Source organism: Ranitomeya variabilis, chromosome 2 (genome assembly GCF_051348905.1).
Source record: "Ranitomeya variabilis isolate aRanVar5 chromosome 2, aRanVar5.hap1, whole genome shotgun sequence".
Classification (NCBI taxonomy): Eukaryota; Metazoa; Chordata; class Amphibia; order Anura; family Dendrobatidae; genus Ranitomeya; species Ranitomeya variabilis.
Window position 1 is genome coordinate 901,514,140 of NC_135233.1, and position 20,037 is coordinate 901,534,176.

Genomic DNA, 20,037 nt, shown 5'->3' on the forward strand with positions numbered 1-20,037 from the left:
GCCTGCCAGATGGAACCTGTTGCGATGTTGATGCCTGCTGTGGCTCCTCCTCCTCCGCTTCAGAGCTACTGCTGCCTGCACCCTGTTCCCCCAATGGCTGCCAATCGGGGTCAACAACTGGGTCATCTATGACCTCCTCTTCTATGTCCTGTGCACCTTCTTCTGGGTCACCGTGTAAGGCTACGTTCAGATTTGCGTTGTGCGCCGCAGCGTCGGCGCCGCAACGCACAACGCAAACAAAAACGCAGCAAAACGCATGCACAACGCTGCGTTTTGCGCCGCATGCTTTCAACGCATGCGGTGCAAAACGCTGCGTTTTTGGGAAACGCAGTTGCGTTTTCAACAAAAAACGCAGCGTTTTGCGCCGCATGCGTTTTTTTGTGCAGTGAGTCATTCTTCATCCCACCCACAAAAAAAAGTGTCTACACAGTAGATAAGGACCACCAATGGCTAGAAGAGGGTTGGTGTTTATGTAATTGTGTATATATACCCTGGCAGACATGAATTCCTCCCATTTTGCTGGTATTCATGATGGAGCGTCCCATGGACAGTATCTACATGGATATGGAGATGGAATTTGCCTTTGCTCATGCCTATGCTGTCGCCTGTTCTCATCAAAGGGAAAGGGAAAAACGGAGATGGAGTCGTCGCCGCTTTTGGATACACCCTATCTTGGAAGTCCGGGAGAGCCGTGGAGCATACCATAGCTTGTTTGGCGAACTGAATGACAACCTGGAGAAATATTTCCAGTACACCAGGATGTCTCAGGAGAGCTTCCGGTATCTTCTGCGTCGGGTGGAAGGATCCATTAGCAGGCAGGACACGCAGCTCCGGAGAGCTATTTCCGCAGAGGAACGGCTGCTGGTGACTCTACGGTACGTAGCTGTTTGAATGACTGAGATATGTTCTTCCCTTTTTTTTTTTTTTTTTTTTTCTTAATTTTTTTTGGGGGTGGTATGGTCAATGTACTTTTATAAATTGCAATGTACTTTAATGTAATTTCTTTATCTTCTTGGCAGTTTCCTGGCTACCGGAGAGACCTTGAGATCCCTTCAATTTCAGTTCCGGATTGGAGTCTCCACTCTCTCCGGAATTATTGCTGAGACATGCCGTGCTTTGTGGGATAATCTCCGGGAGGAATTTTTACCCGTCCCTACAAGCGATATCTGGTTGGCCAACGCACAGAAATTTGACCAAGTGTGTTCGTTTCCAAACTGTATTGGCGCGGTGGATGGCAAGCACATTCGGATTACCAAGCCAGGGAGAAGTGGATCCCTTTTCTATAACTATAAAAAATATTTTTCCACTGTGCTGATGGCAATTGCCGGTGCGGACTGCCGTTTTCTCGCAGTGGACATTGGTGCGTTTGGCCGTTCAAATGACTCGCGCACATTTAAAGAGTCAGATATGGGCCAAAAATTATATGGGAACAATTTTAATTTCCCACAGCCACGACCTCTTCCCCACACCGAAGGCCCTGCGATGCCATTTGTTGTGGTTGGGGATGAGGCATTCCAAATGTCTGCCAACCTATTGAAACCCTACACCAGTCGGGGCTTGGACCACACCAAAAGGGTGTTCAATTACAGACTGTCCAGGGCCAGAAGGACTGTGGAGTGCGCCTTTGGCATCCTTGTCTCCAAATGGCGGATATTAGGATCCGCCATTAATCTGAAAACTGAGACAGTGGATGAGGTGGTGAAGGCGTGTGTGGTCCTCCACAATTATATTCTGTCCAAAGAGAGACTGAACGTGGATCTCGATGAAACCATAGCCAACCCATTGCCCGATTTCCATGATCATCCTCTGAGGACAAGTGTGGAAATTGCGCAGATGAGGGATCGTTTTGCGGCCTATTTTGTGTCAGATGTTGGCCGTGTGTCATGGCAAGATACAATGGTGTTGTAAACTGTTGGACTGTATTCTGGTGTGACTATGCTAAAAATAGTTCACCAATGTAATGTGCCTTATCTCAAAAACTTGGAACCCTTTGTTTTTAAAATGTTGTGTTTTAATAAAAAAATTTTCTTCAGTTTTCTACCCTGCTTCAAAGACAAAATTTATACCATACCATATAACATATTTATTTGTTTGTCAGATCGCCGTGTATCGTTGTGTTTTGACAGCAAAAACAACGATACCAGCGATGTTTTACAATGGTAATCAGGGTAAATATCGGCTTACTAAGCGTAGGGCGGCGCTTAGTAACCTGATATTTACCCTGTTTACCAGTGTGAAAGTTTTAAAAAAAAAACAGGACATATACTCATCTTCGCGTCCCCCGGCGTATGCTTCCTGCACTGACTGAGCGCCGGCCGGAAAGTGAATGCACAGCACAGCGGTGATGTGACCGCTCTGCTGTTAGGGCCGTCACTCAGTCAGGGCAGGGAAGCGGACGCTGGGGGACGCAATTCTGAGTGTATGTACTGTTGTTTTATTTACATTTAACACTGGTAACCAGGGTAATCATCGGAAGCGCGGCGGCCTGCGCTTAGCAACCTGATGTTTACCCTGGTTACCCGGGGACCTCGGCATCGTTGGTCGCTGGAGAGCTGTCACACAGACAGCTCTCCAGCGACCAAATAGCGATGCTGCAGTGATCTGCATCATTGTATGTTTCGCTGCAGCATTGTTAAGTGTGAAGGTACCTTTGCGGTATGTGTCCACGTTCAGGATTGCATCAGGATTTTGTCACGATTTTTCATCAGTATTTGTAATCCAAAACCAGGAGTGGAACAATTAGAGGAAAAGTAGAATAGAAACATCTGATCCACTTTTGTATTTATCACCCACTCCTGGTTTTGGGTTACAAATACCGATGAAAAATCGTGACCAAATCCTGATGCAATCCTGAGCGTGGACACATACCCTTAGTGATTGAAAACACCTCATACACTTTATTGTTTGTAAACACCTCATACAGCAATGAGAGACACACCAAAAAAGGCAAAATAAAAATGGTAAAAATAGTGTCTGACATTGCATATATGAGGTGTTTGAAGCACAAAATATGTGTAGACGGCGCACGGTGTGACTTGCTGAGAAGTATACAGGAAAATAAGAGCAAATATTGTATTAAAACCAACATTTTTTATTGGGGGGAAACAGAAAAAAAAAAGGGGAAATAAACTTAGGGGGTATCAACCTGTGCCACCATGGGGGAATGGTAGGTTTCTTTTTCGGAATGGGGAGCGGAAAATGAGGATGATGACGACGACGACGAGGAGGAGGATGTTGACCTATTATAGTCCAGGAGGCTGGATGGCAGGTCTAAACCCTCCGCAGGGTATAATGGGGAGGAAACCGCCACCTCTGTAGGGGAGGGAGGAGGCAACACGAGCCTTTGTGAGGTTCTTGGTTGGCTCTGGCTGCTCCTGCTGCGGCTAGAGCCCTGACGTCTACTTGTTGTTTGTACTGGAGCAGCCAGAGCCTCAGTGCGTGTCCTCTTGCTTTTGTGTTTTCTTTTCCTTTTCTTTCCACGATCTCCCCTACAATGATGGCTGCAGGAGGATGAGGGCCTGGCAGGAGCAGGAGTCGGCGGCACACTGCTATGGTGCCTGTGGTGGCGTCGCTCGGCACTTGGACCAGGGTGGGGTGGCTGGAGTGGCTCTGCAGCAGTAGTCGGAGTCATGCTAGCCAGCGACGGCACTACGGGCAGTGTCGCTGACTGCATGACCCAAGCCTGCTGCAGAGCCCTCACGTAGGAAGTGTTGCAGTCCTGCATCACCGAAATCTGGAGTTCCGGCGTAAGGTGTTCCACCATGCCCTTACCAATAGTGCTTAAAAAATGTTTGGCCGGATTTGAGAGCTCGGCTTCCATATTTTCAAGGCGCCGTTCGATACTGGACAGACGAGTGTCCATTTTATCGCTCAGCGCCTTGAAACAGTTCTGGAAAACCGTGCTCATATGCAAAAATTCGGGCATGGCTGGCCTGTCCGAGGCCCGCTGGCGCTGTCGGGAATTCCCAAACGAAGGTGCGCCAGAGGCCTCGTGCAGGGGAACACCTGATGGACCGGCTGCCGGTTCTCCAGATGGTGGTGCAAGCCTGCTGTCGCTGTGGGAGGGCTGTGACGGGTCAGATGGCGATTCATGAAGGTCCGCTCCTGCGGGGCGAGCTCGTTTGAGGGTGCTGCTGTGTGTCCTGTGAAAAGATAAGGAAAGAATTAGCCTTCAATTAATTAACTATCACATACGCCAACTCCTGTAATAAAATTAACATTACATGACACATCAATACATTATCCCCTGTCTCTCAGTCTGTGTGGCCTATAATAAATTGCTGATTGTTATCGCCAGCTGACCATTAGGGCTGACGATAACAATCATGGACATACCTACGGCAGAAAATTACTGGTCATTCCCGCTGCCAAAGCCAATGCATACCTCTGTCATCGTTTTCAAAAATTTTTTGAAAAAAAAATCTTTCTTGATGCTGCCTATGCGGCCAAATTAGTAAAAAATTTAAAGTCAAGAAAAACATTTAAAAAAAAAAAAAAAAAGTCACTTTGCTGATCTGATCGCAGGAACGGCCATGACGTTAGGATCATGTGATCCAGACGTCATCATTATTCCTGCGATCAGAACTACCCTGATTCAGAACGTAACCTGTCATGGACTACAATGACTCACGCCTAACCCAAAAAATTACTAATGGGCTATATACCATTCCACTAGGGTAAAAGGATGGCCAAAATGCTACGATGACTACATGGATGGCCAATACACTATGTTCCTTTGGAAATATACTATGTGTATATGTAGATAGAAGGTGTACTATGTGGCTGCGATATAGTGGCCTGGCAATATACTATGTGGATGCACAATGTACGTGGCTGGGCAATGTACTATGTGGCTGTGCAATATGGTATGTGTCCAAAATACTTACTGTCGGCGGGTAAGGACCGGTCTTAGGAACTGGAGTGCCCTGTTATATTTATAGGGCACCGACTTGGACGCAACAGCACCACTCCAAGCTTGCTCCTCCGCAGCACGGATCCCCTTATTGAAACGGTCCTTCATGGATCGCCATCTGGTCCTCAACTTTTTCACTGTGAATGTAAAGACAAAAAAATGGTTACATATTTAGCATTTTAAAAGGATAAAACAACCGTGTGCGATGCAAAGTTTAGGCGTTGATCGCATCACACACGGTTGTGTTTATCCTGGCAAGATGGGTCATAGCAGCGTATCTGCAATACTCACTAAAGTTGCCTTTGGCCTTCGCTGAGGCACTGTCAAAGCCATCCCACAGCGACTTTGCCACCTCTGCCCACAAACGCCTCAACACCACCTGGTCCATGTGCCGAGGGTCACGGCTGTCCCACAACGGGCCACGCTCCTGGATGCTGGAGATCAGGAGGTCCACATCAATACTGTCTCCTTGGGCCCGTTGTGAAACCTAGAAAAATTAGAAAACAAATAGGTTACAAATATGCAAATAATAACAACCACCAGTACCTGGCATGATAGGTACCTTTGCCCTATCCTTTGCCATTTGATGTATGTATATTGATGTTTTCTACACCTGTGTTTTGGAATGTTTGTGTGCAGGGAGTTCAACTTTATTTTACCTTCCCCCAATACTTGCTGCCCTGAAAATCTATAATGTAATTAAAGGCCCCGTCTCACATAGCGATTTACCAACGATCACGACCAGCGATACTACCTGGCCGTGATCGTTGGTAAGTCGTTGTGTGGTTGCTGGGGAGCTGTCACACAGACAGCTCTCTCCAGCGACCAACGATCAGGGGAACGACTTCGGCGTCGTTGAAACTGTCTTCAACGATGCCGAAGTCCCCCTGCAGCACCCGGGTAACCAGGGTAAACATCGGGTTACTAAGTGCAGGGCCGCGCTTAGTAACCCGATGTTTACCCTGGTTACCATCGTAAATGTAAAAAAAAACAAACAGTACATACTCACCATCTGATGTCCGTCAGGTCCCTTGCAGTCTGCTTCCTGCTCTGACAGTGCCGCCGTACAGTGAGAGCAGATCACAGCGGTGACGTCACTGCTGTGCTGTGCTCTCACTGTACGGCCGGCGCTCACAGTCAGAGCAGGAAGCAGACGGCAAGGGACCTGACGGACATCAGATGGTGAGTATGTACTGTTTGGTTTTTTTTACATTTACGCTGGTAACCAGGGTAAACATCGGGTTACTAAGCGCGGCCCTGCGCTTAGTAACCCAATGTTTACCCTGGTTACCAGTGAAGACATCGCTGGATCGGTGTCACACACACCGATTCAGCGATGTCACCGGGACCTCACCGACCAAAAAACGGCCCAGGCCATTCCGACACGACCAGCGATCTCACAGCAGGGGCCTGATCGCTGGTACGTGTCACACATAGCGAGATCGCTACTGAGGTCGCTGTTGCGTCACAAAACTTGTGACTCAGCAGCGATCTCGCTAGCGATCTCGCTATGTGTGACGGGGGCCTAAGCTTAGTAAACATCCCTAGTGAAAGCAGGATGCTCCTCAAATGTAATGTTCCTCACAGCAGGATGCTACTGAAAAAAAAAGATAAAAAAAAAAAAAAATTACTCACTCGCCGGCCTGACGCCACATCTTGGCCCCGATCTCTCTGCTCCCGCTGACTGCCTTCCCCCTCACTTGAAGAAGCCTGGAAAAATTGTATACAAAAATTATTGTCAATGCTACAAATGGCAGCGAATAGTAAGCAACTGGACATAATTACTCACCGCACTCCCCCGCGCCGATTGGCTATGGTCAGAAGAACTTGGCATTCTTGCAAGTTTGTTCTGCAATGAAAAAATGAGCAAAAAATCACATCCAATGCCACATACAATAAAATAGGCCCAAAACATTAAAACAACCACAATTGACTGTTGACTGATAGGACAATGCAAACTCAAAAAGCGACACCACAACGCCATATATTGCAAGAGAATACAATCGAAGAAACAATACAAGAATAGACCCAAACAAAATTAAGCAAAAATAGACACCTATGTCAAAATTTTTAAAGATAAAAACTTAAAAAAAAAACATTAGAGGAAAAAAAAAGGCACAATGAAATAGCAAACTAATGAACGCCATAATTTACAATTACAACAAGACATGATCCCAAACAACACCATCTGGTGACATCCACCGAAGTACATCAGAAAAAGGCGATAAATACCATTCTAGCTAATAAGCAATAAACATTACGGGACAACCGCTGTTACAATATACAGCAACCAAAAGAAAAACCATAGTCAAATAGAAAAGAAAACACAATAAATTTAAAAAAAAGGTCCCCAACTAAAAAAAAAAAAAAAAAAAAAGGACATACTACACACTTGGCAATGGAAACATTCAAGAAAGGAGATACATACGGAAGCCATACGGAAAACGACGTAAAACCATCATAGATAAAAAAAAAAAAAAAAAAAGGGAAAATACAATTGAAAAGAGAATTGCATAGCAGCACGGAACAATACAATACAAATGAAACATCATAAATGTAGCCCCCCCCACCAGCAAGAAAAGACACTCAAGGAAAGAAAAAAAAATGGCAACAGCATAATAAAACACAGCAAGACATGAGCCAAGAAAACGCCATACGGTTACCCCCAACAATAGAAACCATAAAAAGACATGCACCAGAAATTTACCAAGAAAAAATGAGCCAAAAAAAATACATTGAACAACCGCATGACACCAGAACAACCCAAAATCCATAAAACCAATCCAAAACCAAGCAAGGCCGGTGACAAGAAACGCCATCATATAACGGCAGAAGTACATCAAAACCAGATTAAAAAACACAATTTTTCACTAACAACCCACAGTGCCATAACCGTACAATAGCACAGACCAAACATTGCACAAATTAAATCAAAATCAAAAAATAAAACACAGAATAAAAAATATTCAAAGAGAAATATATACTTACAGGTTTGTCAAGCAGATTCTCCTCTCTGTGTCTTTTCTCCTCACAGTCTGGTCAGCACTGAATAGCCTTGTGAAAGACAATGACAACCCCCCTTTTTTATATATATATAGTGTTTTTTTAGTGTCTAGACAAAGTCTAGACAATGTTTTGCATTTTTTATTGGAAAACGCATGCGTCGTACAACGCACCACGACGCAAGTACTTACGTCGTCTGCGTTGTCAATACAAGTCAATGGGGAAAAAGACGCATCGACGACGCAAACACAACGCAAACACGACGCATGCATTTTTTACAAAGTCTGCGCCGCCCAAAAAATGCAACATGTTGCATTTGCCGCGCCCTGACAGGTGCGCCCTAACGCCGCATGCGGCGTACAACGCAACAAAACGCATGACAACGCATGTACATGCGGCGCCATGCGGCCCCAATGTTAAAGATAGGGCCGCACGCCGCATGCGTTTTGTTGCGGCGACGACGCTGCGGCGCACACCGCAAATGTGAACGTAGCCTTAGCCGGTGCTATAGCGTTCGTGACAGGGCTCCATAGTCTCATCGGGGTCAGATTCTGGATCAGTACACTGCGAGGGCAATGTTCTGATCTGAGTCAAAGGAACAGCATAATAATCTGGCTGTGGCTGTGCATCTGTGCACTCCATGTCCGATTCATCTTGTAATGGGCATGGCCTGTTAACAATTTCCCTTTCTAACCCAGGCACGGTATGTGTAAAGAGCTCCATGGAGTAACCTGTTGTGTCGCCTGACGCATCCTTCACTGTTGTTCTGGGTGAAGGACACATGGAAGCGACTTGTTCCTGACCAGGAGCATCCACTGACGATGCACTGCTCTGACATTTGGCACTTTCCGAGGAGGAGGCGAAAGGGCTAGAGGCAGAGTCAGCAATGAAAGCCAATACTTGTTCCTGCTGCTCCGGCTTCAAAGCGGTTTTCCTACTCCCAGAAAAGGGAGCCTTCGAGGCCTTGTGTAGCCAGACGATGACGCTGGCTCAACAACTCGAGACTTAGCTGCTACATTGCTTTTCCCACGACCACCTGATGCTCCATGACCACCACCACTACCATCATTACCAGCTGGCAATGACCGCCCACGGACTCTTCCACCAGACTTCCTCATTCTTGGAAAAATGTAACCAAACTAACAACCGTTATGTGGTCCTGTAAAACCAGGTAGAAGGTGTACGTGAACTTGTTGTGAATTTAAATCTCCCTTTTTATGTGTGGGAGAATGCAGGGAAAAATCAGGCCCACTGTATTACACTACACTGCTTGATTGGCAGAAAGAGGCTGGCAGATATGACAGTAACAGGACTGACGCAGATGCACACACTGGCAATAGAAATGTCCCTCTTTATGTGTGGGAGAATGCAGGGAAAAATCAGGTCCACTGTATTACACTACACTGTTTGATTGGCAGAAAGAGGCTGGCAGATATGACACTAACAGGACTGACGCAGATGCACACACTGGCAATAGAAATGTCCCTCTTTTTTATATGGGAGACAAGGGATTTAATCAGGCCCACTATATCACAGTATAGTTCCTGTGGCACAAAATGACTGACAGATACCACAGACAGCACTGGCACAGATGCACAGATTTGGCAAGATTATTCTCCCTTTATTTTTATTTTTTTTATATGGGAGACAAGTGATTTAATCAGGCCCACTTTTATACAGTAGGTTTTCTGTGGCAGAAAAAGAAAGACAGATGCCACACACAGGACTGGCACTGATGCAGATTTGCCAATCTTAATCTCCCAATTGTTTTTTTTTTCTGGGAGAATTGTGAAGGAATCAGGCCCACTGTTATACTGTAGGTTTTCTGTGGCAGAAAATGAAAGACAGATGCCACAGACAGGACTGGCACTGATGCAGATTTGCCAATTTTAATCTCCCACTTGTTTTATTTTTTCTGGGAGAATTGTGAAGAAATCAGGCCCACTGTTATACAGTAGGTTTTCTGTGGCAGAAAAAGAAAGACAGATGCCACACACAGGACTGGCACTGATGCAGATTTGCCAATTTTAATCTGCCCCTTTTTTTAGGGAGACTAGTGAATAAATCAGGCCCACTCTTATACTGTAGGTTTTCTGTGGCAGAAAATGAAAGACAGATGCCACACACAGGACTGGCACTGATGCAGATTTGCCAATTTTAATCTCCCACTTGTTTTATTTTTTCTGGGAGAATTGTGAAGAAATCAGGCCCACTGTTATACAGTAGGTTTTCTGTGGCAGAAAAAGAAAGACAGATGCCACACACAGGACTGACACTGATGCAGATTTGCCAATTTTAATCTGCCCCTTTTTTTTTTTCAGGGAGACTAGTGAATAAATCTGGGCCACTGTATTAGAGTATATTTTCTGTGGCAGAAAGTGGCTTGAAGAGATATAACAAAAAAAAAAAAAAAAAAGGGACTGTACTACAATTACTATCTCCCTACAGTAATCTCAGAAAAGTATGACATCCTGCAGTAAAAAGGACTGCTGCACACAAAAGTCAAAAGTGTGGACAAACAAACAAGATAGCTGTGCAGAAAGGAAGGAGCAACAGGATTTGTGCTTTGAAAAAAGCAGTTGGTTTGTACAGCGTCGTACACACAGCAACGCACCTATCAGGGAGCCTTATAAGCTACAGAGCTGTTGCACAGAAATCTAGCCTCCACTGTCCCTGCAAAGAAAAGGTGGTGTTGGACAGTGGAAATTGCTACAGCACAAGCGGTTTTGGGGTTAATTTACCCTGCCTAACGCTATCCCTGCTTCTGACGAAGCGGCAGCATCCTCTCCCTATGCTCAGATCAGCAGCAGTAAGATGGCGGTCGGCGGGAACGCCCCTTTATAGCCCCTGTGACGCCGCAGAAAGCAAGCCAATCACTGCCATGCCCTTCTATAAGATGGTGGGGACCAGGACCTATGTCATCACGCTGCCTACACTCTGCGTGCTCCTTCATTGGCTGAGAAATGGCGCTTTAAGCATCATATGAAACGCGACTTTTCCCGCATGGCCGATCCCACGCTGGGATCGGATCGGGTTTCATGAAACCCGACTTTGCCAAAAGTCGGCGACTTTTGAAAATGACCGATCCGTTTTGCTCAACCCTAGTATTGAGTTAATCAATAAACCAACCTCCTCCCCAGCCCCTGTTGATTCCCCTTCCCTCCCCCTTTTGGCTGTCAGTCATCATTATATATCGTCTTTATTTTCATTTTCACTTATTTCACTCTCTCCGATATCATCCTGCTTGTGTTCCATGGTCTGCGCATGCGCTGGGTCCGTATTCCCCTCTGACTTCCGGAAGTGCTCCATACGTGTGATCGCAGTGTGTTCCACTGCGTTCTACGGAGCATATTACGGAAGGCCCATTACTTACAGGGGGACGGCATCCTGGACGCATGCGCTACTGGTACGTGGAGACAACATTTCACCAATGAACACTCCATATTTAAATGCTTTGGCACACCCCACTGTATACGCCCCCGGAAGAAGAGAGCAGCAGAATGGCATCTGTCGGGTGGCAGGTGAGAGCACAGCCTTACTAATAACACATGTGGTTAGCATTTCAGGGGCACTATCTGTCCTTCACTAAGGTAATAATACGTTTTACTGGGTATTCTTAACCCTTACTTTGGCTAGCTAGCAGATAGAGTGTGCATTTGTATACTACGGTATATTTACTCCAGCTGACTGATATATCCCCTTCATGACCGTGGGATTTTCCGTTTTTCTGTATTCATTTTTCACTCCCCTCCTTCCCAGAGCCATAACTTTTAAATTTTTCTGTCAATTTGGCCATGTGAGGGCTTATTTTTTGTGGGACGAGTTGTACTTTTGAACGACATCATTGGTTTTACCATGTCGTGTACTAGAAAACGGGAAAAAAATTCCAAGTGCGGTGAAATTGCAAAAAAAGTGCAATCCCACACTTGCTTTTTGCTTGGCTTTTTTGCTAGGTTCACTAAATGCTAAAACTGACCTGCCATTATGATTCTCCAGGTCATTAAGAGTTCATAGACACCTAACATGACTAGGTTATTTTTTACCTAAGTGGTGAAAAAAAAATCCATACTTTGCTAAAAAAAATAAAATAAAAAATTGCGCCATTTTCTGATACTCGTAGCGTCTCCATTTTTCATGATCTGGGGTTGGTTGAGGGCTTATTTTTTGCGTGCCGAGATGGTGATTTTAATGATTCCATTTTGGTGCAGATACGTTCTTTTGTTCGCCCGTTGTTGCATTTTAATGCAATGTCACGGCGACCAAAAAAACGTAATTCTGGCGTTTCGGATTTTTTTCTCATTACGCCGTTTAGCGATCAGGTTATTGCTTTTTTTTTTTATAGATCGGGTGATTCTGAACGTGGCGATACCAAATATGTGTAAGTTTGATTTTTTTTTAATTAATTTATTTTGATTGGGGCGAAAGGGGGGTGATTTAAACTTTTATGTTTTTTTTATTTTTTTCACATTTTTTTAACTTTTTTTTTTACTTTTGCCATACTTCAATAGACTCCATGGGAGGCTAGAAGCAGGCACAACTCGATCGCCTCTGCTACATAACAGCGATCATCAGATCGCTGCTATGCAGCAGAAAATAAGGTGTACTATGAGCGCCGACCACAGGGTGGCGCTCACAGCTACCGGTCATCAGTAACCATAGAGGTCTCAAGGACCTCTATGGTTACAATACTGAAGCATCGCCGACCCCCGATCATGTGACGGGGGTCGGCGATGACGTCATTTCCGGCCGCCTGGCCGGATGCGGTAGTTAAATGCCGCTGTCTGCGTTTGACAGCGGCATTTAACTAGTTAATAGCGGCGGGTGAATCGCGATTTCACCCGCCGCTATTGCAGGCACATGTCAGCTGTTCAAAACAGCTGACATGTCCCGGCTTTGATGCGGGCTCACCACGGAGCCCTGCATCAAAGCAGGGGACCTGGCGTCGGACGTACTATCCCGTCCGACGTCAGGAAGGGGATATTAATCCATTTTCGGTCTGAGTATATTTGATTATTATTTTGTGCTCTAAGTGTCTTTCTATTGTAACACACGTATTCTTCCTTGAAATTAACCTATTACTGACATCTTATTATTGTCATGCTACCACAATGCCCATAGTGTCAAGATATTGTGCTGTGTCTCCCCCTCCAGATGGAGGTTTCAGCCCTGTCTATTTTATACATTCACTTACTTTAAATTGATTATTAATAAACTTTGTATTTTTAATTCAATTCTGGTTAGAATCTCTTCTTGTCTTATGGCAATAATACCATAACAGACTTCGTGTTGATGCAAACTGATTGAAGTGTCTAACAATTAATAACTTAAGAACACATAGGTATTTAACATTTTAATTAGCATAAGTGCACCAACCAGACACTGTTTGTAGGTTACTCAGCACAATCCTGCTGATAGATTCACGTTAAGTGTTACTTGAGATTCAGTGAATTCAGAAAGGAGTAGCTTGACTTGTAATAATTCACTATTTTTATTTACTTATTTAAATTTCAGATTCGTGCCATCCCCTTTATTAAAATTTTATTCATTTTTATCAATGCCATCTAGTGTACAAATTGATGAATGTGCAATCCTTAAACTCATCCTTAAAAAATGTTTGAGGGTGCATACTTCTTAGGAATATTTCGGAAGCTCAGATACAGAGCTCAATGGGGAGGATAGTAGCATGCAAGTTCAGAGCAATGAAGCAACTAACTGGGTGAGAGCTAGAAGGTGGGGTAGAGCAAAGCATGTCAGGGAGGCTAGTCCTGACCTTGCACATCCTAGCAAGTTTGCAAAGATGTCAGATGAAGGGAGTGTCAGTATAGGGGTAACATTGCAGCAGCAAAACATGGTTTCTGAAATTTAGGGGTAATATCTGCTCCAGTAAGGGGGAAATAGAAGAGTAGTAAAAGGTCAGACAGATGGTGGTAGAGAGGGATTCAATTATTAGGGTAACAAACAGGGCAATCTGTCACAAAGACCAGTATAGTCAAGTGGCGTATTTCCTTCCTGGTGTTCAATCTCAATGCATCTTGGAAAGTATTCCCAAAATCTTGGTAGGGGCTTGTGAGATTCCAATGGTTATGATGTACTTTGGCACCGATAGCAAAGTTTAAGGTAGGTGGACAGTCCTTTAAAATGACTTAAGGGAATTAAGTTTGTAAGACTAAGGCCAAAACCTCAAAGTTAGTATTCTCTGAAATATTTCCTGTATCACGTGTGTCCAAGAGAGGCCACGAGAGATTAGGTAGGCAAATAAGAGTCTGAAGAATTGGCGTATCTAGGAGGGTTTCAGGTTCCTGGAGAACTAGGTTGGTTTCTCTGTTAGAAACAGGTTCCACTTTAGGAATGGACTGCTCATCTATAGAAGTTTGGTGGAGTGTTTAAACAATGGACCTGAGGGAAAGGCAAGTACTGTACAGTAGGGGAAGATAGTGCAGACAGATTAGATTAGATTAGAACAGCTAATACAGAGAAGCAAAATGAAAAGTACATACAGTGAATGCATACTAATATTAAAACCTCACAAAGAGATTGATGAATCTACTATATAATTGTCTAAGGGTCACTTACATCTGTCTGTCTGTCTGTCCTTCTGTCTGTCCGTCACGGATATTCATTGGTCGCAGCCTCTGTCTGCCATGGAATCCAAGTCGCTGATTGGTCTCTCCAGCTGCCTGTCATGGCTGCCGCGACCAATCAGCGATGGCCACAGTCCGATTAGTCTCTCCCTACTCCCCTGCAGTCAATGCCCACTCCATACTCCCCACAGTCACCGCTCACACAGGGTTAATGCCAGCAGTAATGGACCGTGTTATGCCGCTGGTAACTCACTCTGTTACCGCCGCTATTAACCCTGTGTGACCAAGTTTTTACTATTGATGCTCCCTATGCAGCGTCAATAGTAAAAAAAATTAATGTTAAAAATAATTAAAAAAATAAAAAATCATTATATACTCACCTTCCGCCGGCAGGTTTCGGTGGCAAGGATGGTTTGCGCGAAGGACCTGCCATGATGTTACGGTTATGTGACCGCGATGTTATCACGGGCCCTGCGCGCCTGCGTGAGAAGGACCTGCCATGACATCACGGTCATGTGACCGCGACGTCATCACAGGCCCTGCGCGAGAAGGACCTGCCATGATGTCACGTGTTGTGAATTAGACTTTTTTGGCTCCCTCTTGTGGTCACTGGTGATATGACTCTGGGATTGTCTTTCCTCAGTTTGGCACCCACCTGGGTCGTTAGTCCAGGGGTGTTGCTATATAAGCTTCCTGGATTCTCAGTCCAGTGCCTGGCATCGTTGTAATCAGATCCTTTCTGTTTGCTCCTGTCTGCTGGTCCTGGTTCTTGCAAAAATTAAGCTAAGTCCTGCTTCCTTGTTTTTTGGTTTTTTTGTATTGCTCTTATTTTCTGTCCAGCTTGTACTAAATGTGATTCCTGATTTTGCTGGAAGCTCTAGGGGGCTGGTATTCTCCCCCCGGGCCGTTAGACGGTTCGGGGGTTCTTGAATATCCAGCGTGGAAATTTTGATAGGGTTTTTGCTGACCATATAAGTCATCTTACTATATTCTGCTATTAGTCAGTGGGCCTCTCTTTGCTAAATATCTAGTTCATTCTTACGTTTGTCTTTTCTCCTAACCTCACCGTTATTATTTGTGGGGGGCTTGTATCCAACTTTTGGGGTCTTTTCTCTGGAGGCAAGAAAGGTCTATCTTTTCCCTTCTAGGGTTAGTTAGTTCTCCGGCTGGCGCGAGACGTCTAGAACCAACGTAGGCTTGTTCCCCGGCTGCTGCTATTTGTGGTGCTAGGATTAGATATATGGTTAGCCCAGTTACCACTGCCCTATGAGCTGGTTTTTTATGTTTGCAGACTTGGTATGTACTTTTGAGACCCTCTGCCATTGGGGTCATAACAGTATGCCAGGCCGAGGTTGAATGTTTAATGCATTGCAGAAGTGGGATAATAAGAAAGGAAATTCTGAGGTTTTTTTTTTGTTTTTTTTTTCCCTCTCTTTGTTCCTCCCCTTTACCTCTGAGTGGCTTGTGCTTGCTGCAGACAAGAATGTCCAGACCTTGATTACAAGTGTGGATCAGCTTGCTGCTCGTGTGCAGGACATACAAGATTTTGTTACCAGTAGTCCAATGTCTGAACCTAAAATACCTATTCCTGAACTGTTCTCTGGAGACCGATTCAAGTTTAGGAATTTCAGGAATAATTGCAAATTGTTTCTATCTCTGAGACCCCGTTCTTCTGGAGACTCAGCTCAGCAAGTTAAAATTGTTATCTCTTTCTTACGGGGCGACCCTCAGGATTGGGCCTTCTCGCTAGCGCCAGGAGATCCAGCATTGGCAAATATTGATGCGTTTTTTCTGGCGCTCGGATTGCTTTACGAGGAACCCAATCTTGAAATTCAGGCAGAAAAAGCCTTGCTGGCTATTTCTCAGGGCCAGGATGAAGCTGAAGTGTATTGCCAAAAATTTCGGAAATGGTCCGTGCTTACTCAGTGGAATGAGTGTGCTCTGGCCGCAAATTTCAGAAATGGCCTTTCTGAAGCCATTAAGAATGTGATGGTGGGTTTCTCCATTCCTACAAGTCTGAATGATTCCATGGCGCTGGCTATTCAAATTGACCGGCGTTTGCGGGAGCGCAAAACTGCTAATCCTCTGGTGGTGTTGTCTGAACAAACACCTGATTTAATGCAATGTGATAGAATTCAGACTAGAAATGAACGGAAAAATCATAGACGTCAGAATGGGTTGTGTTTTTACTGTGGTGATTCTACACATGTTATATCAGCATGCTCTAAACGCCTAACAAGGGTTGTTAGCCCTGTCGCCATTGGTAATTTGCAACCTAAATTTATTTTGTCTGTGACTTTAATTTGCTCATTGTCTTCCTACCCTGTTATGGCGTTTGTGGATTCAGGTGCTGCCCTGAGTCTTATGGATCTGTCATTTGCCAAGCGCTGTGGTTTTGTTCTTGAGCCTTTGGTAAATCCTATCCCTCTTAGAGGTATTGATGCTACGCCATTGGTGGAAAATAAACCGCAGTTTTGGACACAGGTAACCATGTGCATGACTCCTGAACATCGGGAGGTGATTCGTTTTCTTGTTCTGCATAAAATGCATGATTTGGTCGTTTTGGGTCTGCCATGGTTACAGACCCATAATCCAGTCTTGGATTGGAAGGCAATGTCTGTGTCAAGTTGGGGCTGTCAGGGAATTCATGCTGATTCCCCACCGGTGTCTATTGCTTCCTCTACTCCTTCGGAAGTTCCTGAGTATTTGTCTGATTATCAGGATGTATTCAGCGAGTCCAGGTCCAGTGCTCTGCCTCCTCATAGGGACTGTGACTGCGCCATAGATTTGATTCCAGGTAGTAAATTTCCTAAGGGAAGACTATTTAATTTGTCTGTACCTGAGCATACCGCAATGCGTTCGTATATCAAGGAGTCTCTGGAGAAGGGGCATATCCGTCCATCCTCTTCCCCTCTTGGTGCGGGATTCTTTTTTGTGGCCAAGAAGGACGGATCTTTGAGACCTTGTATTGACTATCGGCTTCTGAATAAAATCACTGTTATATTTCAGTATCCTTTGCCTCTGTTGTCGGACTTGTTTGCCCGGATTAAAGGTGCCAAGTGGTTCACCAAGATAGATCTTCGTGGTGCGTACAACCTTGTGCGCATTAAGCAGGGAGATGAATGGAAAACTGCATTTAATACGCCCGAAGGTCATTTTGAGTACTTGGTGATGCCTTTTAGGCTCTCTAATGCTCCTTCAGTGTTTCAGTCCTTTATGCATGATATTTTCCGGAAGTATCTGGATAAATTTATGATTGTTTATCTGGATGATATTCTGTTTTTTTCTGATGATTGGGACATGTAGAGCAGGTCAGGATGGTGTTTCAGGTTTTGCGTGAGCATGCTTTGTTTGTTAAGGGCTCAAAGTGTCTCTTTGGAGTACAGAAGGTTCCCTTTTTGGGGTTTATTTTTCCCCTTCTGCGGTGGAGATGGACCCAGTCAAGGTCGGAGCTATTCATGATTGGACTCAGCCCACGTCAGTTAAAAGTCTTCAGAAGTTCTTGGGTTTTGCTAACTTCTACCGTCGTTTTATCGCTAATTTTTCTAGCGTTGTTAAACCTTTGACGGATATGACCAAGAAAGGTTCTGATGTTGCTAACTGGGCTCCTGCAGCCGTGGAAGCTTTCCAAGAGTTGAAGCGCCGGTTTACTTCGGCGCCTGTTTTGTGCCAGCCTGATGTCTCACTGCCCTTTCAGGTTGAAGTGGATGCTTCTGAGATTGGGGCAGGGGCCGTTTTGTCGCAGAGAGGCCCTGGTTGCTCTGTAATGAGACCATGTGCCTTTTTCTCTAGGAAGTTTTCGCCTGCTGAGCGGAATTATGATGTTGGCAATCGGGAGTTGTTGGCCATGAAGTGGGCATTTGAGGAGTGGCGTCATTGGCTCGAGGGTGCTAAGCATCGTGTGGTGGTCTTGATTGATCACAAAAATCTGATGTATCTCGAGTCTGCTAAACGCCTGAATCCTAGACAAGCCCGCTGGTCATTGTTTTTCTCCCGTTTTGACTTTGTGGTCTCGTATTTACCAGGTTCAAAGAATGTGAAGGCTGATGCTCTTTCAAGGAGCTTTGTGCCTGACTCTCCTGGAGTCATAGAACCAGTTGGTATTCTTAAAGAGGGAGTTATCTTGTCAGCCATTTCTTTGGATTTGCGACGTGTGTTGCAGAGATTTCAGGCTGGTAGACCTGACTCTTGTCCACCTGACAGACTGTTTGTTCCTGATAAGTGGACCAGCAGAGTCATTTCCGAGGTTCATTCCTCGGTGTTGGCAGGGCATCCGGGAATTTTTGGCACCAGAGATCTGGTGGCTAGGTCCTTTTGGTGGCCTTCCTTGTCACGGGATGTGCGGTCATTTGTGCAGTCCTGTGGGACTTGTGCTCGAGCTAAGCCTTGCTGTTCTCGTGCCAGCGGGTTGCTCTTGCCCTTGCCTGTCCTGAAGAGGCCTTGGACACACATTTCCATGGATTTCATTTCAGATCTTCCGGTGTCTCAGGGCATGTCTGTCATCTGGGTGGTATGTGATCGCTTTTCCAAGATGGTCCATTTGGTATCTTTGCCTAAGCTGCCTTCCTCTTCCCATCTGGTTCCTTTGTTCTTTCAGAATGTGGTTCGTTTACACGGCATTCCTGAGAATATTGTGTCTGACAGAGGATCCCAGTTTGTTTCCAGGTTCTGGCGATCCTTTTGTGCTAAGATGGGCATTGATTTGTCGTTTTCGTCTGCCTTTCATCCTCAGACTAATGGACAAACGGAGCAAACTAATCAGACTCTGGAGGCTTATTTGAGGTGTTTTGTTTCTGCAGATCAGGATGATTGGGTGACCTTCTTGCCATTGGCTGAGTTTGCCCTTAATAATCGGGCTAGTTCCGCTACTTTGGTTTCGCCTTTTTTTTGCAACTCTGGTTTCCATCCCCATTTTTCCTCGGGACATGTGGAGTCTTCTGACTGTCCTGGGGTAGATTCCGTGGTGGATAGTTTGCAGCAGATCTGGAATCATGTGGTGGACAACTTGAAGTTGTCACAGGAGAAGGCTCAGCGTTTTGCCAACCGCCGCCGCGGTGTGGGTCCCCGACTTCGTGTTGGGGATTTGGTATGGCTGTCTTCTCGATTTGTTCCTATGAAGGTCTCCTCTCCTAAATTTAAGCCTCGCTTCATCGGTCCTTACAAGATATTGGAAATCCTTAATCCTGTGTCCTTTTGCTTGGATCTTCCGGTGTCGTTTGCCATTCACAACGTGTTCCATAGGTCTTTGTTGCGGCGGTACGTTGTACCTGTGGTTCCTTCTGCTGAGCCTCCTGCTCCGGTGTTGGTTGAGGGCGAGTTGGAGTACGTGGTGGAGAAGATCTTGGATTCTCGTCTCTCCAGGTGGAGGCTTCAGTATCTGGTCAAGTGGAAGGGCTATGGTCAGGAGGATAATTCCTGGGTGGTTGCCTCTGATGTGCATGCGGCCGACTTAGTTCGTGCCTTTCACGCTGCTCATCCTGATCGCCCTGGTGGTCTTGGTGAGGGTTCGGTGACCCCTCCTTAAAGGGGGGGTACTGTTGT

At 45.3% G+C, this 20,037-nt stretch overlaps 1 protein-coding gene across 1 annotated transcript; it reads left to right on the forward strand.

Annotated features, from left to right (window-relative positions):
* The first annotated feature begins 354 nt into the window (after positions 1-354).
* LOC143803994 (uncharacterized) lies at positions 355-3,514 on the forward strand. Its single transcript, XM_077281742.1, has 3 exons — positions 355-875; positions 1,020-1,267; positions 3,507-3,514. The coding sequence occupies exons 1-3, from the start codon at positions 529-531 to the stop codon at positions 3,512-3,514; spliced, it is 603 nt and encodes a 200-aa protein (XP_077137857.1). The 5' UTR covers positions 355-528.
* Positions 3,515-20,037: the final 16,523 nt, after the last annotated feature.

Bases quoted from the DNA above. Each gene is read 5' to 3' on its own strand.
- LOC143803994 (XM_077281742.1), top strand. From the start codon at position 529: ATGATGGAGCGTCCCATGGACAGTATCTACATGGATATGGAGATGGAA. The intron at 876-1,019 runs GTACGTAGCTGT...TCTTCTTGGCAG, and splicing joins CGGCTGCTGGTGACTCTACG to TTTCCTGGCTACCGGAGAGA.